Source organism: Emys orbicularis, chromosome 2 (genome assembly GCF_028017835.1).
Source record: "Emys orbicularis isolate rEmyOrb1 chromosome 2, rEmyOrb1.hap1, whole genome shotgun sequence".
NCBI lineage: Eukaryota > Metazoa > Chordata > Testudines > Emydidae > Emys > Emys orbicularis.
This window is the reverse complement of record NC_088684.1, coordinates 242,513,078-242,532,347: the sequence shown is the minus strand read 5'-3', so window position 1 is coordinate 242,532,347 and position 19,270 is coordinate 242,513,078. Positions and strand designations below refer to the sequence as shown.

General features: G+C 42.7%; 1 protein-coding gene across 1 annotated transcript in view; it reads right to left on the bottom strand.

Moving 5' to 3' along the window:
* Positions 1-17,389, bottom strand: part of ANKMY2 (ankyrin repeat and MYND domain containing 2) — a 28,681-nt gene extending 11,292 nt beyond the window's left edge. The window contains exons 1-4 of the mRNA XM_065399440.1: positions 17,293-17,389; positions 8,954-9,018; positions 5,625-5,763; positions 483-581 (exon numbers count right to left, since the gene is read on the bottom strand). Coding sequence (XP_065255512.1) covers positions 483-581; positions 5,625-5,763; positions 8,954-9,018; positions 17,293-17,359 — 370 coding nt within the window. The 5' untranslated portion in view covers positions 17,360-17,389. The remainder of the gene's footprint in view (positions 1-482; positions 582-5,624; positions 5,764-8,953; positions 9,019-17,292) is intronic.
* Positions 17,390-19,270: the final 1,881 nt, after the last annotated feature.

Here is a 19,270-nt window from a genome sequence, read left to right as displayed (position 1 = left end):
GGTCTACAGTACCCTGCTGTAACCATTAGATAAATAAAACTTAATGGACAATTCTCCTAACACCCCTGGGATGCAGGCTGGTAAATATTATTTCCCTTTTTATAGATGGGGAAACTGAGCAGAGGGTGAAATGACTCATCCACAGCAAGTCAGTGGCAAAGTCTACATTAGAACTTCCCAGTCTGTTTTATGGTTTGGAAAGTGATGACCCAGTGTAATTTACACACTTTTAGCACAGTAGCAACTATCTTCGCATATTTCAGCAGAGTGGAGGATCATAGATGTTCTAACATTGTTGAGAATGAAATCTGACTGTCTGCTCACTCATTATAGGAGGAGACATGGGATAAAATCGAATCCTCTGTTTTTAATCAATTAATGCAGAAATGTGAAGTCATGTTCCTCCAAGAATAAACAGTTTAATCCACCAAACCATATAATTTTATAGCCCTGGTGAAAATTAGGAGATCATTTCAATTTACCCACAAAGGCAGCCATCTGAGCTGCTGTCCTTCCCACAGAGTTGACAACATCAGTCTCTGCTCCAGCCTCTAACATCATCCAGGTGATTTCTTTGCTGCCTGTATTTGAAGAGAGAAGACATACAGAGTTTTGTTTGGTCTTTTGTAGATGCACATAATTTGAGAAGACCAGTAGCTAATTTCAAGTTGAACTTCAAGACCTAAAAGGGACAACATTGACACAACAAATCCTTAATGTCCTTGGTTTAAAACAGTGGATTAAAGAGCCAACAGTATTTTTCTCTTATTTGCAAAGCCCAAGGAATAAAAATTCACACTCTCAGGCTCGGATTCTGCCCTCAGTTATGCATGTTCAATTCCCACTGAATCAAGAGTGTATCTCTCAATGCCAAGGTTTGCCCCCCCCAGTGGGTAGCAATATAGATGCAAGGCCTGCTATTCTAGTTTGACAGTACAACTACAGCATCTTGTCTTCTAAGAGAAGAACAAATTCAGTACTATTATGGAGCAGAAGTGTAGAGCAGAGAACAGATTGTTCCTTTCTTCCCAATGGGAACTAGGTGTTCAGGCTGGGATAAATACCAAATAAATAAGATGAAGCTAAATTTGTTGGCAAAATTATATCACTTAACTGGTGCCCTTCAGGGAGACTAATAAAGACACTTGTGACAAGGCTTGTTGGTTCTATTTTCCAGATGTGCTCTTCCTTTACTTTCTGTTTTTGTGGGACTGCTGACTAGGGTGACGTGACTATAAAGGAGAAAAAAATATAAATGTTTCTTGCATTTGCTCTAATTTTAGAGTGACACTGCTTCAGCTGTGCTCACATTCTTTTTGAGCTCAAAGATTAAAAGTCTGAAAACTAACATCCAGGAGGAGTATTCATACTGGAGATTGCGGGCCACTGATTTCACTCTACGTCTAACTAATATCTTACACTAATGTCTCCACACCTAGCTAAGAGTTTATATTAATTTCTCTGGGAATTATGCTTTGGGAAAGATCTGAGTGACCCAGAAAGGAAGAAGTTTAAAAAGAGTCAAGCTTCCCTAATCCTTATCTTCTACCCCTCATTCAGAGATTTAAAGCCCTTTTCCTGATTGTAAGAGAATTATTGCTTATCTAAATCAGGGAACAGAAACAATACCATATGACCAGTGACAAATAACAAATTGAGCTCAAAGTTCAAGAATCAGATACACGCAGTGAACTGTTAGTGATCAATCCCTAGAGGAAGGAAATTGGGTGAGGGATCTATCCCTTGCCAAAGTTTCGCTAAATACATTCAGAGGAACTATAATCTGCTTGCAGCCCAAGACAAGCCTCAGAAGTATTAAAATAGCTTTGCTTATTAAAAGCTACAGTTGGAGAGTCTTAAAACTCCACCCATCCTTCAGTAAGGGACTGTCTTTCATAGAAACTCAATGTAATTAAACAGAATTCACCCTGCTGTGCAGGAAAATCATTGCATGACAGATGGAATTTTAAGGCTCCAGGACTAAGTACGGCAGTATTCCTCCCTATACACTAGGAATTATATAGCATATGCCTCAAATAGATGAACAAATCAACTTAATATAGGACAAAATAAGTCAACAGCATCTTTCCTGCATACTGGGTTGTACTAGTACTTCTGCAGTTACACAGACCCACCCATTACTTAAGTAATAACATCTTTTTATTATAAATTTTATCTCTGCATTTCGTCCTGAAGTGAAATGTTCCCAGTCAATATGGGGATAATTGAAATCCCCCACTATTATTGGGTTCTTTATTTTGATAGCCTCTCTAATTTCCCTTAGCATTTCATCATCACTATTACTGTCCTGGTCAGGTGGTCGATAATAGATCCCTAATGTTATATTTTTACTAGAGCATGAAATTTCTATCCATAGAGACTCTATGGAACCTGGTTATAGTCAGGAGCAGAGGACTGAAAAGTATAATGTAAGGGCCGGATCAGATGATAAACACCCACATAAAAAAGAATCTGGCACATCAGAAAAAGGCAGGCTAATAAACAGGGACAAGTTTTTAAAGTGCTTGTACACAAATGCCAGAAGTCTAAATAATAAGATGGGTGAACTAGAGTGCCTTGTGATAAAGGAGGATATAGATATAATAGGCATCACAGAAACCTGGTGGACTGAGAGCAATCAATGGGACACAATCATTCCGGGGTACAAAATATATCGGAAGGACAGAACAGGCCGTGCAGGGGGAGGAGTGGCACTATATGTTAAAGAAAGTGTAGATTCAAATGAAGTAAAAATCTTAAGCGAATCCACAGGTTCCATAGAGTCTCTATGGATAGAAATTTCATGCTCTAGTAAAAATATAACATTAGGGATCTATTATCGACCACCTGACCAGGACAGTAATAGTGATGATGAAATGCTAAGGGAAATTAGAGAGGCTATCAAAATAAAGAACCCAATAATAGTGGGGGATTTCAATTATCCCCATATTGACTGGGAACATTTCACTTCAGGACGAAATGCAGAGATAAAATTTCTCGATACTTTAAATGACTGCTTCATGGAGCAGCTGGTACGGGAACCCACAAGGGGAGAGGCGACTCTAGATTTAATCCTGAGTGGAGCGCAGGAGCTGGTCCAAGAGGTAACTATAGCGGGACCGCTTGGAAATAGTGACCATAATACAATAGCATTCAACATCCCTGTGGTGGGAAGAACACCTCAACTGCCCAACACTGTGGCCTTTAATTTCAAAAGGGGGAACTATACAAAAATGAGGGGGTTAGTTAGACAAAAGTTAAAAGGTTCAGTGACTAAAGTGAAATCCCTGCAAGTTGCGTGGGCCCTTTTTAAAGACACCATAATAGAGGCTCAACTTCAATGTATACCCCAAATTAAGAAAAACAGTAAAAGAACTAAAAAAGAGCCACCGTGGCTTAACAACCATGTAAAAGAAGCAGTGAGAGATAAAAAGACTTCCTTTAAAAAGTGGAAGTCAAATCCTAGTGAGGCAAATAGAAAGGAGCACAAACACTGCCAACTTAAGTGCAAGAGTGTAATAAGAAAAGCCAAAGAGGAGTTTGAAGAACGGCTAGCCAAAAACTCCAAAGGTAATAACAAAATGTTTTTTAAGTACATCAGAAGCAGGAAGCCTGCTAAACAACCAGTGGGGCCCCTTGACGATGAAAATACAAAAGGAGCGCTTAAAGATGATAAAGTCATTGCGGAGAAACTAAATGGATTCTTTGCTTCAGTCTTCACGGCTGAGGATGTTAGGGAGATTCCCAAACCTGAGCTGGCTTTTGTAGGTGACAAATCTGAGGAACTGTCACAGATTGAAGTATCACTAGAGGAGGTTTTGGAATTAATTGATAAACTCAACATTAACAAGTCACCGGGACCAGATGGCATTCACCCAAGAGTTCTGAAAGAACTCAAATGTGAAGTTGCGGAACTATTAACTAAGGTTTGTAACCTGTCCTTTAAATCGGCTTCGGTACCCAATGACTGGAAGTTAGCTAATGTAACGCCAATATTTAAAAAGGGCTCTAGGGGTGATCCCGGCAATCACAGACCGGTAAGTCTAACGTCGGTACCGGGCAAATTAGTTGAAACAATAGTAAAGAACAAAATTGTCAGACACATAGAAAAACAAACTCTTGAGCAATAGTCAACATGGTTTCTGTAAAGGGAAATCGTGTCTTACTAATCTATTAGAGTTCTTTGAAGGGGTCAACAAACATGTGGACAAGGGGGATCCGGTGGACATAGTGTACTTAGATTTCCAGAAAGCCTTTGACAAGGTCCCTCACCAAAGGCTCTTACGTAAATTAAGCTGTCATGGGATAAAAGGGAAGGTCCTTTCATGGATTGAGAACTGGTTAAAGGACAGGGAACAAAGGGTAGGAATTAATGGTAAATTCTCAGAATGGAGAGGGGTAACTAGTGGTGTTCCCCAAGGGTCAGTCCTAGGACCTATCCTATTCAATTTATTCATAAATGATCTGGAGAAAGGGGTAAACAGTGAGGTGGCAAAGTTTGCAGATGATACTAAACTACTCAAGATAGTTAAGACCAAAGCAGATTGTGAAGAACTTCAAAAAGATCTCACAAAACTAAGTGATTGGGCAACAAAATGGCAAATGAAATTTAATGTGGATAAATGTAAAGTAATGCACATTGGAAAAAATAACCCCAACTATACATACAACATGATGGGGGCTAATTTAGCTACAACGAGTCAGGAAAAAGATCTTGGCGTCATCGTGGATAGTTCTCTAAAGATGTCCACGCAGTGTGCAGAGGCGGTCAAAAAAGCAAACAGGATGTTAGGAATCATTAAAAAGGGGATAGAGAATAAGACTGAGAATATATTATTGCCCTTATATAAATCCATGGTTCGCCCACATCTCGAATACTGTGTACAGATGTGGTCTCCTCACCTCAAAAAAGATATTCTAGCACTAGAAAAGGTTCAGAAAAGAGCAACTAAAATGATTAAGGGTTTAGAGAGGGTCCCATATGAGGAAAGATTAAAGAGGCTAGGACTCTTCAGTTTGGAAAAGAGAAGACTAAGGGGGGACATGATAGAGGTATATAAAATCATGAGTGATGTTGAGAAAGTGGATAAGGAAAAGTTATTTACTTATTCCCATAATACAAGAACTAGGGGTCACCAAAAGAAATTAATAGGCAGCAGGTTTAAAACAAATAAAAGGAAGTTCTTCTTCACGCAGCGCACAGTCAACTTGTGGAACTCCTTACCTGAGGAGGTTGTGAAGGCTAGGACTATAACAATGTTTAAAAGGGGACTGGATAAATTCATGGTGGCTAAGTCCATAAATGGCTATTAGCCAGGATGGGTAAGAATGGTGTCCCTAGCCTCTGTTCGTCAGAGGATGGAGATGGATGGCAGGAGAGAGATCACTTGATCATTGCCTGTTAGGTTCACTCCCTCTGGGGCACCTGGCATTGGCCACTGTCGGTAGACAGATACTGGGCTAGATGGACCTTTGGTCTGACCTAGTACGGCCTTTCTTATGTTCTTATTATTCCATCCTAAGGCAGTGTCCTGAATTATGAAATATTGCAACCTGTTCATAGGCCTGTTGTCTAGATAGCAATATTATAAAAATTTGAAAATACAAATTTAGAAAAAGTTTACCTGAGAGTCCAGCAAACATCAAGGCAGTATATCCATGCTCGTGTTCATTGCAGTTAACATCCGCTCCATGCCGCAAGAGCAACCTGCACATGTCAGCTTTCGCTTTGTATGCTGCATGCATTAAAGGGGTCATGCCATGCTAATGAGAGAAGAATCAAGAAAGAAATATACGCACTTGTGGTAATTACATTTATAGATCTTTGTACTGTTCAAGACTCCCACCTGGTAATTACATACCCATGTACAATGCCTCATTTGACGTGTGGGTTAACAAAACCAAACCATAAAGCAAAGTGTTCGGTAAAAGGACTATACTGTATGTATAATGGATTTCACACTCATTCATTACACTGTTTTATTTGCATATCTTTTATTCTGTATTATTACCATGCAAAATACCTGTCGCCATTTGCCAAAGGCCTCTACATGTACTTAGCGTTAAAGACAGATTATACCCTATAAACCTAGGAAAGTTGCCAGCCTCCTAGGTTGGCAAATGAAAGTTTTTTCCACTGCACACATGTGGGAGTAAGAATATTTAGTTCAGGCTCCTCTCAGTCTATTACCAAGATTTATAGACACCCAACTGTGAAAGTCATGCTGTCAATTCTTAATTATAATTGATGGAGCTGTAACTGTATTACCACTCCTCCCTCCCACTTACCACCTATTCGCAATACCAAAAATATGAGGGAAGGGTTCACCCAGTAGCTGAAGGTTTTTCCCTAGAACTTCTCTGGTGTAACTACAGCAGTGTAGTTATACAGGTTCTAACTCCTTCTGTAAACCCACTTCAATTGTGCAAAAAAAGGGGTGAGCTGCAGTAAATGGTTCAGTGTGTCTGCATTAGGGGTTTGTACTGATGCAACTACAACTATGTAGCTACATTAGTGTATACTTCCCCACTCTAGCCTAATCTTAAGGGAAGCTTTAGCAACCAGGATGACTTGTTGTGAGGACTATAACCTGACCTTGATTGAAAAGTGAATGAAAATTACAAACACTTCTAATTGAACAACTTGTGCCCAAATAAATTTGTTAGTCTCTAAGGTGCCACAAGTACTCCTCGTTCTTTTTGCTGATACAGACTAACATGGCTACCACTCTGAAAATTCTAATTGAAAGTATGAGGTATGGCAACGTACCCCCTCCTAATACTGGAGAATTGAGAGGAATGCATTTTAGTGAGTCACGGTTTCTAAACGAAAGTGTCTGGACGGGACAGTCTCCATTTTGTAATCCAGATCATTGAGTTTAGACAGCTGTGTGCATGCAGCCAGCCCTGCATTAGGAAAGGTCACAAGTTTGAAATAATCTAATCAGGTGGTTAGTTTAGTGCTCAGTCTGGGGGACAGTGTCTAATGCTATACAGTAGGGTCAACAGTGAGCATACGATCATTAAGGCTGCAAATCTGTCATGGATTCCGTGACTTTCCGTGATCTCTGTGACTTTTGCAGTGGCTGAGGTGGCTGGCCCAGGGGCCCCTGAACAGCTTGGGCAGCCCCTGGACCAGCCGCACGGGCTGCTGCTGGGGTAGTCTCAGGCCGTGCCCCTCCCTGCAGCAGGAGTTTGGGTGTGAGAGGGGGCTCCGGGCAATGCTTACCTCAGGGGGCTCCCCGGAACCAGCGACATGTCCCTACCTCAGCTCCTAGGCGGAGGGGCCAGGGGGCTCTGCGTGCTGCCCACACCCGCAGCTCCCACTGCCCACGGTTCCTGGCCAATGGGAGCTGCAGAGCCGGCGCTCGGGGCGGAGGCAGTGTGTGGAGCCCCCTGGCTGTGCCTCTGCCTAGGAACATATCACCATGCGGAGCCAGGTAGGGAGCCTGCCACCCCCACACCCCACCTTCCCCCAGCGGCAGCACAGGTCCCAGGCTACGCGCTGCCACCCCCCCGCCGAGAAACCCCGGGCTGCCCCTCCTCCCCCCCCCAGAGCACCCAAAATTTAGTCTGGGGTATATAGTACAAGTCATGGACAGGTCATGGGCCATGAATTTTTGTTTACTGCCCATGACCTGTCCATGACTTTTACTAAAAATACCCATGACTAAAATGTAGCCTTAACGATCATTTCTCAAGAAAGCATCCAGAAACCTTGACATCCCCCCTCCCCCTCACAACTGCACTGGGCCAAATATAGATAAGAATGCATAATAATCCTTGGGAGCAGATATCCGCTTAAAATTGTAGTATAGTTTTTGGACTTAAGGGTTTTCGGGAAGAGGGGGCAGAAGAGGGAGCATAGCTTAGACTTAGGCAATGTCTAGGGGTAATGCATTCTACAGGGTGTGATTTTTAACACACACTAACATAGCGTTACCGTATTTCAGGATCCCAATAAGGAGGACACTGCTACAGTGGGGTGAGCGGGAGCTGAGGGAAGAGGGGATCCTAATGTCATGGTAGTAGGGTGGCTGGTGCAAGCCCAGGATGCAGCAACAGCCGTCACTCAGCACCTCCCTGCAGGACCCCCTCCCCATACCTCGAAGCTGGGGCCTGAGTGGGTGAGATTTGGCAGCTGTGGCTTGCAGGGGAATCGACCAATCAGCTGCAGATGCAGGGGAGGGACCAATCAGGAAGCGGACCAATCGGGGCTCTTTCTGAGCTGCACCTTGTCTGCTCTGCAAAAACCCTGGACATTTCCTGTTATTTGAAAAATCTGCATGGACAGAGAAAGGAAGCTCCAAAAGAGGCTGTGTCCGGGAAAACCCGGATGTATGGTAACCCTAGACTAACATGTTGCATATTAAATGGTCTGTGTTGGTCCTTGAGACTTCTATACTGTCCTCTCTCTTTCCTCCCTTCCCCTAAAGAGGACTGTACCCACTTCAGAGCTAGTCAATGCCACTGGCTCCTTAGTCAGCCAGCATGCATGCTGTAGGGCAAAGCACCGTTGTTTTGATGGCACAGTTATCCAATAATGCAGAATTTGCTTGAAAATACAGGGATAACCTGCGATAGCATGACTTCTTTCAGAATTAAAACTTGGAAGAATTGCAATAGGAAATGCAGATTACAAGCTCTTTGTGGGCTTCATGTTATACCATTTCACCTGTCAACAAAGCCTGTAGAGAATTTGAGAGAAAACACATACTATATCTAAACTTAAAGATATTAATCCTCTGAAATACTTTTATAGATTAAGAGTAGTTCAGAGGCTTACTAATAGCTGCAGGTTGAAAAGCTATTCAGAAGTCTGCCACTTCCTATGTGCTAAATTATAGAGTTTTTAGCTCCTTGGAAGCCTGCAGACCTCTAAATAGCTTTCCAACCTGATACTTCTCCTTGATAGACCCACTAAGATACTTTTAATTTAGAAGTTTTGTTGTACCTCATCCAAGCAATTGACACGGACATTCTTGCTGCCCAAGAGCCTTCCAGCTTCTTCAGTGTTTCCTTAAAAAAAAATAAGTAAGAGGTTAAAAATAAAATAAAATGGTGTTCCATCAAAAGTAAGGGGTTAAAAGGGAGGAAATGAAGAATCAAAGCAATGCAAAATCTTTCTATTTCTGATTTTAAATGAAATACTCAGACTAAATTTGTTACCAAGCATGAAGAAACTCAGGGATGAATAATATTACATTCTAGAAGCTAAAAGCCAAGAAGTTTTTAAAATCAAAAGTAAAGTAATTAGAAGACTTGAATTAATGGGAAATGACTGCCCAGGAAGGAGTACTGCAGAAAGGGATCTAGGGGTCATAGTGGACCACAAGCTAAATATGAGTCAACAGTGTAACGCTGTTGCAAAAAAAAGCCAACATCGTTATGGAATGTATTAGCAGGAGTGTTGTAAGCAAGACACGAGAAGTAATTCTTCCGCTCTACTCTGCTCTGATTAGGCCTCAACTGGAGTACTGTGTCCAGTTCTGGACGCCACATTTCAGGAAGGATGTGGACAAATTGGAGAGAGTTCAGAGAAGAGCAACAAAAATGATCAAAGGTCTAGAAAACATGACCTATGAGGGAAGATTGAAAAAAATGGGTTTGTTTAGTCTAGAGAAGAGAAGACTGAGTGGGGACATGATAACAGTTTTCAAGTATGTAAAAGGTTGTTACAAGGAAGAGGGAGAAAAACGGTTTCTTCTTAACCTCTGAGGATAGGACCAGAAGCAATGGGCTTAAATTGCAGAAAGGGAGGTTTAGGTTGGACATTAGGAAAAACTTTCTAACTGTCAGGGTGGTTAAGCACTGGAATAAATTGCCTAGGGAGGTTGTGGAATCTCCATCATTGGAGATTTTTAAGAGAAGATTAGACAAACACCTGTCAGGAATGGTCTAGAGATAATACTTAGTCCTGCCACGAGTGCAGGGGACTGGACTAGATGACCTCTCGAGGTCCCTTCCAAGTTCTATGATTAAAGAAAAATTGCTTATGTGAAGCAATTAGACTATTCTATAAACTTGAGCTTGGGAAATTAATATATCTTTTTTCATAAGTTGTATCAGGTCAGCTCTGACTTGGTAAATAAATACAAAGGGAATGTTTTAAGGTATTGTATATAAACGTTCACATAGATATCAAAGCCTTTAACTAATGACTAACATCCTTCTCCCAGTAACTTTGAATATTAATTAGATTGAGAGGTATTACTGTGCTTTGAAATCTTTGTTTGTCAGAATGAAGAATGATTTATAATTTACTTTTTTTTTGGTTTACATTTGCAACGCCCCTTTCTACTCTGGCCAAAAAACAAACCAACCCACCCACTCTAAAATTCAAATCCAAAAAAGTGTGTTGTAACGGCAGCTTACCATACTGGTTCCACAAGCTGAATTCACTCTAAAAGGTCTGAGTATTTTCTGTGAGGAAGGAGTGTGTATGTGTCCTGAAATCGTTTTCTCATAACACTTACAATGGTATCGTATAATACGTATATACTCGTTCATTAGCCCGTTCATTTACAATCCAACCCCCCCCCCCCCCCCCAGATGGTTAGGTAAAAATAACAAAAACTGTATGACCCTTTCATAAGCTGACCCTATATTTCAGGGGTTGGCAAACTTTGGCTCCCGGCCCGTCAGGGTAAGTCGCTGGCGGGTCGGGACGTTTTGTTTACTTGGAGCGTCTGCAGGCATGGAGCCCCTCAGCTCCCTGTGGCTGTGGTTCGCCGTTCCCAGCCAACGGGAGCTGCAGGAAGTGGCGCGCCATTGGCTGGGAACGGCAAACAGGGAGCTGAGGGGCTCCATGCCTACAGACGCTCCAGGTAAACAAAACAACAAACAAAACGACATTGTATTAAATATTCAATTCAATGATTCCATAGAGTTTAAAATCATCAAATTTTGGTGTAGACCGTTTATAAGCCGACCGCTGCTCTTTGATGCGTCACTTTTTTACCAAAAATATTCGGCTTATGAACGAGTATATATGGTAAGTACAGTAGATATGGGTGTGTGTGAGAAGAGATCGAATAAGGGAGGGAAGTGGGTTCATCAGTGACCAAGGCAAGAAATATTGGAGGAAAACTCTAAGTGCATTTAAACTTGGATATTTCTCTGATGTGTGATAGATTTCCAGGTTGGAGTAAGAGATAATGGTTTTGTTGTTTCTGGATAGTACTTTCATACTTATGTCTTAGGATGATTTTATAAAAAAGCCATTCATAAAATAATTTTGATGTAGCTTTCCTGCTGATCATAATATTTGTGCTGTATACAAATTTTAAGGTGTGTATTACATTGAAGATGTTTGATTTTACAGCTACTATTGATGAAGAAAGTGGGGTGTGCAAAAAAGTAAGTTGATAGTAAAAATCCCAAACTTAAAAGAAAAAGGTTATGAACTACATTTACAAGAATGCAGGGTAAATATCTCACTTTTGAAATTCAAATTCTAATCTTTTAAAAAGCCTGGTTCTGTATCATTATTCTGACAGTAGTAGCAGAAGATCTGAGATCCTAATTCATCAAAGACAATGCAAGTGATGATAGTACTGTATTAAATACTAAATTGTTCTGACCTTGGGTTCTATGAGAACTGGTTTCAAAGTCAAATTAGTGGGACATTACTACTATAATATATCCATGTCAGACATAATGACTGTATTTCTTGAGCGAGTGGTCATCAAGACCAAAAGACAGATCTGTGTCTAATCTCCAGCGCAGCCCCAAACTCCCACTCTACCAGTGTCCTAAACCAATATCCATTATTTAATGACAAACAAATGAAAGCCTATCCTTTTGTTCATGGGACAAAAATACTTCAGCAGTTAGGTTGTGGGAATGTTTGTTTGCCTTGTGCATAAGCAAACCAAAGTGCAGCCAAGTTATTTTTTTAAAGACTCATTTTTTAGAGTTTGAAGAACAGAATAGGCTGTGCCTGCATAAGTCTCAAACTTTTGCCTACAAAATCCTTTCTATTGAGCCACAGGGATACAAGCTTGATCCAAAGCCCACTGCAGTCAACGTAAAGACTCCTTTAGGTTCTACTGGCTTTGGATCAGGCCATAACTGAACAGAAAACAGGGAAAGTGGGAGAATGAGGGGAGGAAAGTGGTCTGTATAATTAAAAAGTTCTAGAACCCTTTAAATTAATGATAAAGCTTATTTTGACCTGGGGGATGGGGTGTTGGAGAATGAGATATGTAGGTGTTCTCTAAAGCAACCTTTCAGCATAACAATACTTGAGACTTTGTCTTTACTTCATCCCCTCCCCAGGAAAGCATGCCAAGTGACAGATAATTTGTTTTAAATAACTGTTTAGTGCAGTCAGATCACACCATAACAAGCTTCCTTTTGTGTGATTTTCCAGGAAATCGGGGTTGTACAAAGAGGGTAAATCTAGAGACATTTCGCCTCAGTGTTCTTCACAGCCATGCAGCTAAATATGCTGAGTGAAATGAGGGCCATTGTCCATTAGTTTAGCCCCCACATTAGTTTTTATAAAGTAAAAAAACCCCAGTATTATTAGAACTGTTAAATTAAGATATTTAAAAACATTGCTGTTTTGTTGAAATGTTTAAATCCATTGTGGTAACATCTGAGAACCAGACATTTTAGCTTTGTTTGTTTTGTTTTTTGATCCAAGCTGAAATGCAAGTAAATCAAAACCATTAATGATGACAAACATTTGATTGTTAAAAAGAATAGCAAGTGATCAGCACCTGGAAATAAATAAGGAAGCAGACATCAGCAATGTGTTGAACAGGCTCATCCTCAGGTCATTTTCATATATATATAGATTCAGGAAACTACATTTTGGATCTTGTATGGCCACAGATCAGCATGAAAAGTGATGTCATTTTCCTTGGCCAGGATAGTAACAGATGAAAAATATTAAGGGCCCAGCAATCCTATTATTTGATGGGAAGTGTTTTTGAGAAGTTAACCCACTGAAAACACTACAAAGAAGCCATTAGCTGTTTAGATATTAGCCAGGGAACATGCTAGTGCAATGCATACAATAGGAGGGTATGTGTGTGTAAGTATAAAAATTTGCAGCGAGACATCCCCATACCTACCAACTACACAACATAATAAATCCTCTCTAAATCTGGGGCAGGACTGATTCAGAACCTGAATTATATGTGTTCCCCCATGTAGAGCTAGGACAAGAGGGAAAGGAGCCAGCATTGTGTGAGCATTGTGTCACCTCCAACAGATATAAAAAGCTGTTCGCCCACATGGATCCCTGTGAGCAGTAGGGTGTGAACAGAGCCGGCCTTAGACCAGATGGCATTCCCCCTCCATTTGTTAAACTTTTGAATACCTTATTTTTTATTGCATTTGTAGCTCATTTCATGACTTTGATGCATGATTTGCATGCATGCTTTATCCCTGTCGTATAAGACGATAAATTTGCACGCTAGGATATGTAAATCTGTATTCCTGCCATATAAAAGCGAACAAAAATTTGTTTCCTCTAAGCTTATAGAAGCTATTTAATTTTAAGAATAACGGAAATGTACTAACATCAAGAAATTGAACTGTGCACCAACATTGGGTGGACCAGTATTAAATAGTGTTACAGTAGGTGACAGCCTTAGAGTGTTAACCCTAGTCCTTTAGTTCAAAAGGTCACTTTTCTTGCCTTTGCCCTCACAAACTGAAGCACCGCGTCAGAGAGATCCAAAGACTGGCCAATGGCATTCTCAAGCAATAAAGTAGCAAGTGATGTCAGTCTTTCATCGGCCATCGTCGATCAAAGATATGTTTTAATGAACCTTAGCTTCAAAAAGCTGTGCTCCACTTGCGACTGTGACTGGCAGCATAAGCAGAATCCTCAAAGCTATCCACACATTAGGAAAAGTGTCCTTCAGCTCTGCATCATAAATGAATTGAGAACCTGGAGTGGAGAGTGCTTCCTGTGTGGCAAAATGTGATGATGTTGTCCAATTCAACGTACAGGTCTTTATCAGCGACATCCAAACATTCCCATGTCAGCATCTATACAATGGTTCAAAAGTGATTTCCTATCCTCCAGCAGCTTACTAAGGTCATACAAAAAAAAACAAACAAACAAAAAAAAAAACACACCACAGGTCTTTTCATGGTGCTTTATTTATCCGAACCTTTCTTTGATGGACACTCGAGCAGTGCCAACAAAAAAACTCCCTCGAATTTTTCTTCTGAGCTTGCCATTGTGTCATCTCTGCCTTCGTAAGCAAACAGTCTTGTCTTCTGGTGAATACAGGCTCAACTCCTAAGTTTTCCACCATTTCTTTAGCAGTGATAGCACCTTAAAATCTGTTGTCTTTGCAGCCCACAACGAACTCAAGACAGCTTCTCATCAAAGTAGTAGTGGTGGTCGCAATGTCCATTGACTGTCCTTGCTTACAACATTTACTTGGAACAGAATATTGTGCCCAACCACATTTGAGACCAGAAATTTGAAGTCAGTGATCTGGTTTGCCAGGCTTTGTGCCTCATGTCAGATTCCAGCCTTGACTTTACTCGACTGTACCAGTTCCATCAGGGTGTTGTAAATCTCAGTCACTTGGTACCTCACTGGCCTTATGCTGTCAATGCGGCTATCCCAGCAACTGTCACTTAGAGGCTTCCCGGTCAGATTTGTAACACTGTCCGTGAGGATTTTCCACCTGATAGTTGATGCTGAACAGGACATATATCCTTTGCAGTACTCTGAAGAGAGATACTGAATCTAAAGAAGATGACACTGCATCTGACACAACCAGATTGAGGGAATGACAGCCACAAGGCACGAAGAAGTCTCTTGGATTCGGTGCAAGAATCCTTGCCTGGATGCCACTATTTCTTACCTTCAAGTTCATGCCATTGTCATAGCCTTGGCCACGGCAATCCTGAAGCTTTATTTTATTCTCATTCAAAATGTTCATAAACAGTTCTTTTAGGCCTTTTCCAGTGGAGGCATCCACAGACCGGAAACAGATCAAGTGTTTATTTGGATACAGACATCCTTGTCAACTAATCTTACTGTAGATGACAAGTTTTCACTGTGACTAATTATTTGTTTGCAAGGAAGAGGATAATTGAGATCAGACGCTCGAGCACGTTCTTCCAGTGCTGGGTTTCTACATTAACAATGTGCTGGTTTTCTGCGTCTGTGCATTTATTCAGCTTGAGCCTGGACTTGACCTCCATCCTTTTGGAGTAGGCCATAAAATGGTGGGGTTGCTTCAGAGCATCAGCTAAATTATGCCAGTAACTTTACCCAGAAAGCAGAAACAACAATTTGGCATTCTTGTCAAATATTTTGCAACAAAACCAGAACACATTGTCAGTTAATTTCAATTAAACTAATCAATGCCAATTCAGTTTCTCACCATTACCAAGCACTTTTTCGCAGTGTGACTTTGAGAACTGTTCTGCTCATTTACTGGAAACGTCATATCCTCGATTTTGCTGGCATGATCAATATCTGTAGAGTTTAGGATCGCCAGCCATAAAGCAGGCTCTGATGTATCTATCTGTGGTGTGCAATTTTTCTCACGGCTGTTTGTCATCATGCAAGCCTAATTCTTCTTTATAATTTCTCTCCTTTTCATGTGAGCCACATTCTTCTTTATCATCACTCTCCTGTACATGGCCAGGAAAACTGGATGATTCTCCACCACTTTCCTCACATTTCCATTCCTTATCTTCAGATAAATCTAATAATTCCTTAGTAATAGGACTTCCATCATTTATGCTTTGCTCAATTTCTTCTGCACTGGGACGATCACTACTGGCCTAAAGTCCGGTCTATGTTGTTCTCTTTCAGATATTTTCCCATCAAATTTGCCCCTTGCTGCAAACTAGACTGCAATTGAGCTTTTTACTTCCTACACTGAGCTCCTGAAGGCTTCTTTGGGGGCATCTTTTATTTTCTACATGGAAAACAGACAGTATTAGGGAGTGCAAAAGTCTATGTTCTGCAATCTTAGAAAGTCATCAAACATTACATGTTAAGCATGGCAAAAAAAGTAATAGTATTTATTGTATATTGCTGTGTAGATAGGGGTTTGATAGATATCTCTGGTGTCTCATTAAATATGTCCTTTATTAGTCACTATTTACACTCTCAAGTCTTAAAACACAAGTACACTTTCACAATTACACAATAGAACAAGGTTCACAATATCGCAGCTGGCCTCTCACTTCACTTTGATTCAGTCTTATATCTCACTGATTGACTAGCGACACCCCGTCCCTTACATACCTGTGAGGGCATGGCTAACAACATTGTAGGATGTTCGAGGAAAACGTAGTTCTCAGAAAACCTGAAAGGTTCTATGAGATGCTACAAAGGTCTAGAAAGGTCTAGGCTAGTGAAAAATAAATCCACATACAGAACACCTGAAACATGTTACTTCAAACATTCTATTTTCCCTGCTGTCACTAACAAGAAAAAGCAGCACCCCAAGCCCAGCATCCCCCAAGCCTGGCACCCCAGGCAGTCGCCTGCCCCTAAATCTGGCTCTGGGTATGAGGAAACCGAGCAAGAGGGAAAGTAACAGGGAAGAGGGCAGCTAGTTCCCTGGGAAACTGATTAGATTCTTCTGTTTGCTCAAGCAGAGAGCTTGCGATGGAAATAGGGCTGCAGTGACCCACACCTGTTGGGTTTGCAGCCTGGGGCAGAGAAAGAGAGGCAGGAAAATCTGCAGCTCCCGGCCCTTCAGGGCGCAGGCGGTTAGAGTTTCAACCCCCAGTGCCTTTTGTGGGGGGAGAAACGGACCCAGATCCCAGCCTGCCTGGGAATAAGCGGTCAGTAGCCCAGTCTATCGCTGGTGTTTCCTGCAGGAGCCGCCACGCCAATGGGGTTTACTCCGCCCCCGCGAGCAGCTGGGCTGCAGCAGCGAGAGTGACCCTGGAAGCGGAAACAAACATTCCCCTTTCTAGTGTAAGTCTCTGCGCGGCGAGAGACCTAAGCATCAAAGCGGCACTATCCATGCCCGGCTCTCCCCAGCCAACCGGAGTCACCCCGGGGCAGCGCCCGGTGCCCCGTAACACAGAGCGAACCACCAGCCCAGCGGCCAACGCCGCAAGAACGCTCACGCCGCCCCCAGCCAGGGAACGCGGGGCCGAGCGGCCCCGGGCTCTGCAGCGGTCCCCAGGCGCCGGAGGGCTCGCGGGGCTGCCAGGCTACTCCCGGCCTTTAGTGCGGGAACCTCCTCCCCGGCCCTAGCCGCCTCAGTCCAAGCGCCGGGCCGGGCGGGAGCCCGCGCTCAGCAGCTAAAGCCTCTCCCGCCCCACGGGCAGGGGCAGCCTCACCTCGGGCAATCACCGCCAGCAGCTCCTTCTCCGCCGGGCTCAGCTCACCTCTCCTGGGGGGAGCCATGGCGCCTCGTCCGCGCCTCGCGGCGGGGCCAGACACGGCAGCGCCCCCGCCTGCCCGCTACTCCCCACCCCTCGGAGCAGCTCCATCCCCGGTGGGGGCCCAACCATTCCGCCTCCGGCGGCGGGGGGCAGATGCGGCGGCCGCCCCTCACCGCGCACGGAGGTTTGATTTCCGAACACAAAGGGCCGCCCACGCTGCCTTCTGCGCGGGGGAGGGCCCAGGCCCCCGCGCTCGGGGTGGTGGGTCCTGTCGTCTCCATTCCAATTCGCCCCCCCCCCCCCCCGCGTTAGTGGATTGATGGTATGGCCCAGGGGAGGGGGGAGAACAGCTGGGGCGCTAATGTATCTCTGCGGCGCTGTCGTTCGCCGCTTCATTGCGTGTGGCTCCTGCGGCCGGGCAGCCCCCAGAGGTAAGGGTGGCGGGACCCTCTGGCAGGGAGAAACGTGAGGGGAGGTGGGAGACCCCCGGGGGCAGGGGAAGCGAGAGGGAGTTTGGCGGGGTGTGTGTGTGTGTGCGCGCGCGCGCCTCCATCCTGGACACGCTCCTCCGCAAATTGTCTTGGGCATCAGCCGGGCACCGAGCCGCCTGGCCCCTCTGGAGCTGGGGTGGGTTATTGCGTGTGGTGGTTGTGGGAGCTCTCCGGGCACGGCAGCCCTGCAGGGAGGTGGAAACGAATGGCTCAGCCCTGCGTTGCCCCTCGTTTCACGGGCTGTGATGAAGCAGGTGGCTGCTTAGTTGTGTAGCATAACAAAAATAAGAGTTTGTGTGGAGCAGTGGGTCGGCTGCTGGGTACGCTGCAGTTTCAAACAGGGATGCCCACTACCACCCTGGGAGTTCAGGGGATCGCAACCTTTGCATTATAATGACCACCCTCACCCAATTGGTAGTTGGATTTCCCAGCTTGGTTGTGTTTTAAAATATGCCTCCTGCATGAATTATGGGCTGTGAGGTCTGACCCTTGTGGTATTATTTTAAATATATCACCATGTGATTTAAAAAAAAAGACTGCTGAGGTTATTTTTCAGGATTGCGAGTGACAAATTGTGGTTGCAGGTGTCTGCTGACCTGTGGGTCAGAAACACCTTTGGGGTTTGTTTAAAGTACTTTTAACAGACTTCATTTATAATATGTCCAGTTCTATTTTATTTTTATGCTCACAGAGTTAATTACTTTTCAAGTAGATGTTTTTTTTCCATCAAGACTCAAGGTTCAAGACTTGTGAAAATACGCAGTTGGAAATTTTACTAAATATGCATTTATACTCTTTATATCTATTTATACTCATCCATCAAAAGGAAATTGCATTGCAGTTATAAGAGGATGGATTAAAGTCCCAATGTAAAACTAACAGATCCATGAAATACAACAGAGTCTGTTCAAGATAAATTGTCAACTGGAATTTTAATCTACCATATCCTGTGCTACCTAATAGATGTGAAATGGATTAAAGGATTTGTAAAGGGAAAATATAGGTTTGTGCCATTCTGTTGTTTTTCTTCTATATAAGAAGACCTGTACACTTCTTGTTTCTGCTTCCCCCTACCCCCATTAGTAATTCAGTTAGGGTGGATTTTAAAAAACAGTAAAATCCATTTTTTAAAAATCTATTTAAAATTAAATTTGAAACTGACAACCTACATTAAAGCCCAAATTTATTATAATCTATTAAAATCATTTAAATTTAAATTAAAAATATTCAGGCAGTATATATTTGCTGATAACACTTTAAAGAACGTCAGTCTACTGTGCTGATGGAAGTCATTGGCTAAGCACCTGGCTAGAGTGTCTTGAAGTGCTAAACCAGCTGTAGACAATAGTATCCTCTTCTGCAGGTGTACAGAGATTATCTTCATTTCAGTTTATTTAGCTAATTCAGTTCAATAACTAGTTCATTCAAAGTTGAGAAACTGA